The sequence below is a fragment of the Setaria italica genome, chromosome III (assembly GCF_000263155.2).
Source record: "Setaria italica strain Yugu1 chromosome III, Setaria_italica_v2.0, whole genome shotgun sequence".
NCBI lineage: Eukaryota > Viridiplantae > Streptophyta > Magnoliopsida > Poales > Poaceae > Setaria > Setaria italica.
The window spans coordinates 14,680,268-14,689,406 of record NC_028452.1 but is presented as its reverse complement, the minus strand read 5'-3'; the positions used below and the strand labels follow the sequence as shown (position 1 = coordinate 14,689,406).

Genomic DNA, 9,139 nt, shown 5'->3' with positions numbered 1-9,139 from the left:
GAGCGCGTCAACGTTCGGGGACGTGAACGTGTTCGACGACGAGCTGCCGGAGGGTCCGGACCCGGCGTCGCGGCTGATCGGCCGGGCGCGGGGCCTCGCGGCGCACGCGTCGCTGGACGAGTCCCGCGGCCTCTCGCCCGTCGACTTCGATCGTCTTCTCCGACTACCGGCAGCGCTCCGGTTCGCTCGCGGGTACATGCATGACCAGCAGGCTCTCAGCGCCACGGACACCGCCATCGTCGTCGTCTTCGACATACATGTACCAGCCCGCGCGTTCGACCCCAATTAACAGGAACCAAAAAGACCAAACCTCACACACGACCGTACTATTGATTTCTTTTAAAAAATCACAGGCCGGCCTCGGACACAGGGCCCACGGCTATCTTGAGCCCATAAATGTTTGACAGTTTCAGCCCGCATTCTCGGCCCGCCCGATCTGTTTAGCCCAACAACCAGCAGATACGGAGCAGACAGAGCTTCCCCCGCTGCGGCGACAGAGCTTCCTTCTTCAGAACCTTCTAGACGAGGACAGAACCCCGCCACCCCAGCTGCCGTATGCCCGTATCCGCCCGCGGGCGAGGGCGAAACCTTCTTGTTTCCGGGGGCGGCCTTGCTCCGCATGGATCAGAGGAAGGCTATCTTCCGCGCCAAGCTCCGCGAGACCAAGGACAAGCAGCAGCGGCGCATCGACCCCTCGCTCGTCAGGTTCCCTTTCGACTCCCTGTCCTGATCTGTATCTTCGGTTTGGTTCCGGATTAGGCGTTGGAGTCCTGCCGCTGATGTTGGTTCGTGGTTGGGATTCGGGATGGTTGGGTTGGCTGGCGCACTGGTAAGAGACTAAGACTTGTAAACCCTAGGGCATTTTGATGAACAGCCGACGCGAACTGTGAGGGTCTCGGTAGCGGTGCATAAAAATCTTTGGATCCTCTAACCAGTAGAATTGTTGATTCGCTCTAACCTGTAGACAGTAGTTTCCGAGTATGACTCCCTGAACTACTCGGAACTTGGATCAACAAGTAATGCTCATTGCATAGCCATAATGTCATGAAAAAAAATTAGTTAGAGTGGATTCCAGTATCTTGCATCATTTGTTTATTGTACAAAGGCTGTCATAGATCTTGAGAACGTAGGTGTACGATCTGAACTAGTTTTACGTTATAAGTGCAATCTGTAAATGTTTTCCACATTGTAATCCTGAGTGCTGAGGGTGCCAGAATCTTAATTAAATAATGCAAGTATGAACTAAAAATTGACAGCTATAAGTTGTGTAACCTTGTGCAGGTACAATGAATTTGATCAGCCCATATGCAGAGTCTGCAATATTACGCTGAAGTCTGAAGCACTTTGGCCTGCACACCAAGTGTCACGGAAACATCATGAGGTAAAAAAAAACTGTGTCTGTATTGACTGCAAAGTTTTCAAGTTGACAAGTCGAGTCGAATTGCTGGCCACTGAAGAATCGACTAATCGTTTTGGATGACTAATTGTTGACCAGTCGAGGCTACATTTAGTTCCATATACCGACTGGGCGATATATACTAGATATGTCATGTGCATATAATAGGTATGTCGATAAATGTCGACAACTCGTGACTACTTGGATGACTTGAAAACATTGGTTGATCGATTTACTCGTGACTTGTAGTGTGGGGTGTTTTAGGCTATTCACATTCAAAGGATAGCATGAGTGTATCTGTGTATGTTTAAACCCAGTGACACACGATACATTATACTATGCTATATAATATCTTATGTGAAACTTAGTTTTGTCCATCACTTCATTTAGAACAAAGAATAGAGGAATATATCTAACATGAGCAGAAATTCTGGTTCTCTCTGTTTGCATAGCTATAGTTTCAGATGAAAAGTTAACAGTAGTTTATTTGATGCTTATGTTGTTTTGTATATTTCGGTAGCCATTCGATTTGAACCCCTTTGAGAACACCTTTGAACTTTCATAGACCATGGAACAAGTTTCATGCCTATTCCATGTTTGTGGCAGTCCAGTGGTTTACCATTTGTCTATTGGCTTATTATAATGATTACTTTGATGTGGTTCTCTTTTCTACAAAAATATTCTGTTTGTTCTGTCGGTGGTAATATGTTGTCTGTATATAACACTAGCCAATAGCATGTTATCTGTGAGTTTCTTGAAAACCATTATCTCCCCTTATTTTTCCATTTTGAAGTGTATAGTTATTGGTTATTGTCGAATAGAATGTGTTCCCATGAGAGCTGCCTGCACATGATTCCGGTGTTGAGATAGATACTAAATACAGTTTGATTGCCCCAAAGAAGGAGCTGATAGTTTATGAAATCACACTCGTACACTGCATTCAAAGTGTATTTGCTATTAGAAGGTGCTGGTCCTTACTGCTTCTGAACTGAGCTTGCATTTTGATAACAGGCGAAAGCTGCTGCGGCTGCTAAGGTTGCACCTGCAGCAGGTGCAGGGCCTCGATTGAGTACCAAGCAGGAACAACCAGTGGAGTCTCACAAACAAAAATCTTCCACACTACCTACCAATTTTTTCGATAATCAGGGAACAAAAAGGCAAAGTGATGGTGAGAATACCAAACAACCTCCCTTTCTCCAAATAGCATAAATTTAACTGGCTCTATAGTATAATCTGCGGGCACTTGCTTCTATCGTTTTACGTGTCATGTTTCTCTGTTTATAAGCCAGATCCATTATCATTATCATGGAAATGAACTTTTTTATTTTTTGCCTAAGCTTACAACTGCTCCAATGTCCTCCTTACATTTTTCTTAAGACATCTATGTAATCTTGCTCAAATGCCATGTTTCTATGGACTATAGAGTCGTGCAATGTAATCTATTTGAATTTTATTTACAAAACAACTGTTTTGACATATTATTTTTACTCACCGTATGCCAGTTCTCATCTTATTTGATTATATACCTAAAAATTGCAATTACATTCCTAGCTCTACCTGATAAATGATCTGCCGGTCTGTAACTATGTTAAGTGAAACATGGTGTAGGGTTTAATACATCATGGAGTTGTTTTAGATATTTAACAATGCCTTAACGAAGCATATTAAGCTTAAAATTATACTATTTTCTGTAGAGCATAAGGTTTATGTACATTTTGATATATGGAACATCTAGCACAGATGTATTCTCTGTAACTCTGTATAGTTTCCTACTTGTCGTATTATGGTACAGTATAATATGATCATTTATTAGGAGTCCTAGTAAACTTAATTGTTTTCGCACATCAATGTCTCCGCTAATTTAACAACTTTGATAACTAGATACTGGTTCTGAAGGAAGGTCTGTGCGCCGTGAAGTTGCTGTTACTCAACTGAAGGCCAAAGAAGCAAGCACAGATAAACCATCTGTTAGGCTAGATCAAATGGCAAAGAAAGAGAGTCAAGCCAATACCAAAGGAATCCTTCCAGGGAATTTTTTTGACTATGCAGATGAAGAGGAAGCTCCTGCTCCTAACGAGCTTAGTACATCTGGAAACATTGCCAATTCCAATCACATGCAGGTGAAAGGTGTCCCTGATGGCTTCTTTGATAACAACAAAACTGGCAATGGCACGCAATCTAGTGAACCCACTTCATTCTCTAAAGAAGCAAAGAGTTCAGAAACCACTCAAGTAAAAGCCTCATTGCCTGAAGGTTTCTTTGATAACAAAGATGCTGATCTCCGTGCACGTGGTATCCAACCTCAGAAGGTTGACATGAAGTAAGTTTTATGGCCAGCTCTTGCACTTGCATTGCATCTGGAATCTATGGCCCTTTTAACGAGACCTATCCTTAATTAATCATGTATTTCGCTGTCATTTGACAATTTTAAATTCCATAAATAGACAGGATTGACAGGTTATACTTTACAGATTAGCATTTTATGTTCATGGCTCTTTGCAGTATCTGGTTAGCATATTTAACAGCATAAGTGAGGATTTGTAAACCAAGTCATGGTATTGTTACATCCACACCTTTTTTTTTTGGCATCAGTCAAGATCAAAACCTGCAGCAGTGTAGACTTAGTAAATTGTTATATGTGGTTCGCATTATGCACACTAGCATGATCTTGCTAATTTCACTAAAAATAAACTTACACAGTGATGCGTACAAAGAATTCGAGAAGGAAATTCAAGAGGACTTGCAGGAAGTTGATGACCGCCTTGAAGAAGAGGAGGTTAGGCTACTTGTATTCTAGTTTCTACATGATAATAGTGAAAACCAATGTGTGCCTATCATTGCAAATATTAACTCCACACTGCTGATATAAACTTTGCATTTATGCTGCAGATTGATGCTGCTGCCGAGAGGGAGGAATACTTGACTCTAGAGCAACAGTAAGATATTTATTCACATCCTGCTATGTTGGAAAAAGAGCACCCGTGCTTAGCAAAGTGAAAAAGTTTTTTCATTGTGGCCATCTTTTCATTTCTACACAGGGAGTACAGGCAGCGAGTAGATATGTTGAAGAAACAGCTCGTAGAGTCAAAAGCCGCCCGGACTGCTAAAGTAAATAGCAAACCTGTTGGTATGGACACAGAGTCCAGCAGCGACTCATCAAGTGAGGAAGAGGATGACAACACAGATTTTGCGGTTGACTGGAGAGCGCAGCATTTGAAATGACAGAAACATTTTGTAACTTGTATCAACCTACCATGGAAATTAGAATCCACCATCATCGAGAATTGTAGCCCAGTTCTTCAGGTTTTATTACATGAAGAAAACTTTCTGTAGTTTCACATCTTTCCTTCTCTCCCTCAGTAGAACCATTGGCAACTCTGTATACAGTGGAGTTTTGACTACCATGAATTGACTGCAAATCGCTTAAGGTGACTGATTGAACCTTGTTGGAGCGAAGATTAACTTGTTCCGAAACGGACTGGACATTGAATACTATACGTGCTGCTCTTAATTTTATACTTATATGTTAAGCAAACTGGCTCAGCATCACGATCTTGTCGGAGGTTGCCTGTGTGAAGGTAGATATCTTTGGTTGTCGACACGAGGACATCTCTGCTGCTTGATGGTTGGTTGGAGCTCCCCAGGAAGTTGAAAGGGACGCCTGCACCTGTGCGGATTGACTGCCTTGTGCGTGCTTCAATGCCTGCGACCTCCTATAGGGTTTGTGTCTGTCCCATCTGTGACGGACTGACGGTGATGGGCGGAGCCAATCAGTGTTTCTTGATGCCGGGTGCGTTTTCTTTGGCAACAGTTTGCTTATGCCTGATCGCCTCTCTTTGCAAAAGTTTCGTCAAGTTGGTTGCAAGGAAGCCAACTTTGGCAGCTCTACCATGCTATACATTTAAAATATTTGCTTGGGCATGCATCTGCATCGTATGATATTTGACATGTATATGGAAAAGTCCATGCATCAGCATGGCACGATATGAAACATTAGGCTGCAAAATTTCCTCATCTCGAGTAAAGTCATTTCAATTTTTTTCCCCAGAAGAGCAGCCCTGCAGAGTTGCCTCATATCATTTTTTTTTCTTCATTCAATTTTTTACTCATCCAGAGTTGCCTTTTACTGCTCACAGAATCAGACACCACAGGTTAAGCCGTCTAGTAAAACAGTAGAGCACCATGTTGCTTTGCTTTATTCATGGGAAGACTTTCTTCGACGTCTCGTGCTCACCTCCAGGAATTCGAAAAGTGGCAAATGAGAATTTAAAAGATGCCAAGCTCATTACACGTGTTGGAACTTTGAGCTCACATGACGTAGCTGGTAAACTGAAACAGTTCGTGTTTCTTGTCAGATTTGCCATCAGCTTATTCAATCTCAACAGCTGTTGGTTGAATTGTCATAGATGCAACGTTTGATGGAAACACATATGGAGTAAAGAAACATCCTAATTCTGGTCAGTTAATTGGATACGTGCAGTCATGCACCCGTGCAAAATTACGTCATGAGGCGCCAACTGCCTAAACAACCGTAGAGTTTTTCTAGAAAGCAGAGTAAATAATCCACCGATGGTGCTGGAAACAATATCTGCTCATTTCAAAATCATGTAATTGCAAATGAAGATCAGAAGATACAAGGTTACAAACACAAATAAACTAATAGATCGTGACATGTTTGATTGTTTTCAGAGTGTGATTAAGCAGTCAAAGAGGAGTGGTTAGCCAACATGAGTGGGCTATATTTTCTGAAACTGTCAATGAAAGATACGCAGAATGACAGAACTACGAAAGCGACGTCAATTCAGACTCTTATTTCAAGAATCAAGAGCAAGGTTCTTCTTCATTAAACGCTTACATCTAGCGAGTCACCCAGCAAGGTGTTAAGGCGCTTGGATTTGTGATTAGAGATAGAGTTACATTTGTTTCAAAATCTATCTATATTATAGCCTGTAACGCCTCTAGTGGATAGTGGATATGTTTGATTAATCAGCAGTTCCGCACCGCTATATTCAGATTTTGTACAGTTAATAGTTTCTTTTGCCTCCCTTCTTCCCATGTAACTCTCTGCAAGGTCCTCCTTGCCCCCCCCCTTTTTTTTTTTTTGACGATCAACGGGGGGGGGGGGGGGGGGGGGGGGGGAGTGCCCCACCTGAATTCATTAATTTCGGCCTTTTGGAGGCAAAGTCTCATACATGTGAGGTTCAACATAAACAGAGGAGAAGGGGGGGGGGGTAAAAGCAGAGCTTCACAGGTGTATTACATTGAGCAAAAGACAGAGCACCATGCATCGGCCGCCGCTCGGTCGCTGGGCTTGAAGCGCTCCCTCCATAGCCGGGCTTCCGTGCAGCAGGTGGTCCAAAACCGTTGCGACGAGGCCGGAGCTCGCTGGAAGACCACCTCATTCCGGTGTTTCCACAGGCTCCAGCAGAGAAGAATGAGAAAAGTGGAGTAGTGTTTCCCAGGTGCTATTGTCGGATGGGGAACAGTCCACAGGCTTGTGACCGAGGAGGCGCTCGTGTCGATCTCCAAGGAGCTCCAGATGCTGGTCGCAAAGGAGCAGTGGAAGATGATATGGTCGCAGGTTTCCTCCAGGCCGCATAGCTCACACGAGGCTTCCGTCAGTATCTTCTTTTTCTTCAGATTGGCACGACAGTGAATGCGCTCCTGTACTAACAGCCATGTGAAGAACTTCACCCTCGGCGGGGCTCGGTTGATCCAGACGAACTTGACGAAAGGTGGTGCAGGTGACCCAGCGGTTTCCATGAGCTTGCTGTAGACATCCCTCGCCCCGAGACCCGAAGGGTCACTTGCTAAGGGGGATGATCGGAGGTCCGCTCCTTCCCGGAGGACAACCTGCGCCAATAGCGATTCCAGTTCAGAGAGTTCATCGGCGGCCCGGCGGGACAAGCGTGGGGCGAGGTACCGCTGCAAGCTGTCCGTCATTGCTTGTTTGACAGAAAGCTGGGTGTTGGTGGCGTGGGAGATGAGGAGGGGGAACAGGTCACTCAGTCTTCCATCAGGCAGCCAGCGGTCCAGCCAGAAGTTTGTGGATGCGCCATTGGAGACGACCGAGCAAGTAAGCGCCCTGTAAATTGGGAGCAGTGTCTCCAAATCTCGCCAGTGTGTTCCCAGTATGTCTCCTTGCAAGTTGCTGATATTCACTTGCCCTCGTACCCATAGTGCCCAGGAGGATCCGGCGGGGTGGTGCAGTCTGTGAATGTGTTTGAGTAGGAGACTCCGGTTTTGTAGTGGGAGATTTTTGAGGCTAAGCCCCCCTTGTGCTTTAGGTTGACATGCTGCTTCCCAGGCGACGAGACATTGGGCACCACTGACCTTGTCCTCGCCGGCCCACAGGAAACGTCGACGCCGCCGGTCAATTATCTCAATGAGACCCTGTGGCAGCAGGAGAGTTGACATTGCATGGGTGAGCTGACTATCGACCACACTGTTGATCAGAACAGTCCGGCCGGTGGAGTTTAGGAGGGAAGCACTCCACCCACTTAACCTTTTGTCTATCTTGGCAATCAGGGGACTGAACGCACTCAGCCGCAGTTTGTCGTTGGACAGAGGTAAGCCAAGGTAGGTTTGGGGGAAACTTCCCAGTTGGCAACCGAGGATTCCTTGCAGTTGTGTAGCTGTTTCATCAGTTATCCCCATAGGTACCATGGTGCTTTTGTGGTAGTTGATGTGGAGTCCAGTGCTATCAGAGAAAAGGTTCAGCACCTCTTTGAGAGTCTGCAACCCAGCGGCATCGGCCTTGAGCAGAATAAGCGTGTCGTCGGCGTATTGAAGAATTGGGCATGGTAGGGTGGCATCAACTGGATGTTGGATTCGCCGGTTTTGTTTCACCATCTGCTGGAGAACATCGGCTACCAGCAGGAAGAGGTAAGGAGATAAGGGGTCTCCTTGGCGCAGGCCTCTCCCACAGGTGAACCAGGGGCCTGGCGTGCCATTCACTAGCACTGCTAGTTTCGAAGTGTGGAGCAGGGTTGACACCCATGTGTTCCATTGCTGGGGGAAGCCTCTAGTTGCCATGATAGAGAGCAGGCAGTGCCAATCGACGGAGTCGAAGGCTTTGGCGAAGTCCAGCTTCAGCACCAGAGTGGGGAGCTTGCGCCGGTGGCAGCATTGGATGAGTTCCATGGCGTAGATGAAGTTCTCCGAGATCGATCTGCCTTTGATGAAGCCGGTCTGGTTCAGGTCAATTAGTGATGCAATCTGTCCCTGAAGCCGCGTCGTCATCATCTTCGACAGAATCTTGATTGAGCAGTTCTGCAAGCAGATTGGGCGGTAGTCTCCCGGGGTGGCGGCGGTGGCGTGTTTAGGGATCAGCACCACATAGGCTCGGTTGAGGCGTTCCAGCTCCGCCGAGCCCCCATGGAATGCGGCTGCCAGTGCCATTACAGCCGGCGCCACAGTCGCCCAGGCCGCTTTGTAGAAGGTTGGACCAAAGCCATCCAGCCCTGGGGAGCTGTGGCCGTTCATTGCGTGGACAGCGGCGCGCGCTTCTTCCTCCGTGAACGGGGTGATGAGCTTCGCAGCGTCTACGCGCCGCGACGTGGCGTAGAGGTCGTCGTAGGTAACCGGGTGCGTGGACGTAGGTACCGCGCGCAGAAGGCTTCTTAGGTGGGCAGTCAAGGCAGCTGTTTTGCCGGCATGTGAGGAGATCAGCGTGCCGTCGACCTGGAGCTCACGGATGTTGTTCTTGCGGAGGCGTTGGGTGGCCTTGGCGTGGAAGAAGCG

The 9,139-nt window shown here is 46.4% G+C and overlaps 2 protein-coding genes across 2 annotated transcripts in view; one reads left to right on the top strand and one right to left on the bottom strand.

The window, feature by feature from the left end:
• The first annotated feature begins 480 nt into the window (after positions 1-480).
• LOC101767689 (zinc finger protein 830) lies at positions 481-4,910 on the top strand. Its single transcript, XM_004961582.2, has 7 exons — positions 481-705; positions 1,282-1,381; positions 2,408-2,564; positions 3,278-3,716; positions 4,097-4,172; positions 4,286-4,332; positions 4,435-4,910. The coding sequence occupies exons 1-7, from the start codon at positions 620-622 to the stop codon at positions 4,616-4,618; spliced, it is 1,089 nt and encodes a 362-aa protein (XP_004961639.1). The 5' UTR covers positions 481-619; the 3' UTR covers positions 4,619-4,910.
• A 1,742-nt stretch (positions 4,911-6,652) lies between these two features.
• The window catches only part of LOC101781465, a 3,458-nt gene continuing 971 nt past the window's right edge, over positions 6,653-9,139 (bottom strand). Inside the window, exon 2 of the mRNA XM_004963625.1 lies at positions 6,653-9,121. Coding sequence (XP_004963682.1) covers positions 6,653-9,121 — 2,469 coding nt within the window. The remainder of the gene's footprint in view (positions 9,122-9,139) is intronic.

What these genes read in the sequence shown, in the direction of transcription:
- LOC101767689 (XM_004961582.2), top strand. Translation starts at nt 620, where the DNA reads ATGGATCAGAGGAAGGCTATCTTCCGCGCCAAGCTCCGCGAGACCAAG. An exon ending in ATCGACCCCTCGCTCGTCAG is followed by an intron (nt 706 to 1,281) that starts GTTCCCTTTCGA and finishes AACCTTGTGCAG; the next exon opens with GTACAATGAATTTGATCAGC. An exon ending in ACCGCCTTGAAGAAGAGGAG is followed by an intron (nt 4,173 to 4,285) that starts GTTAGGCTACTT and finishes TTTATGCTGCAG; the next exon opens with ATTGATGCTGCTGCCGAGAG.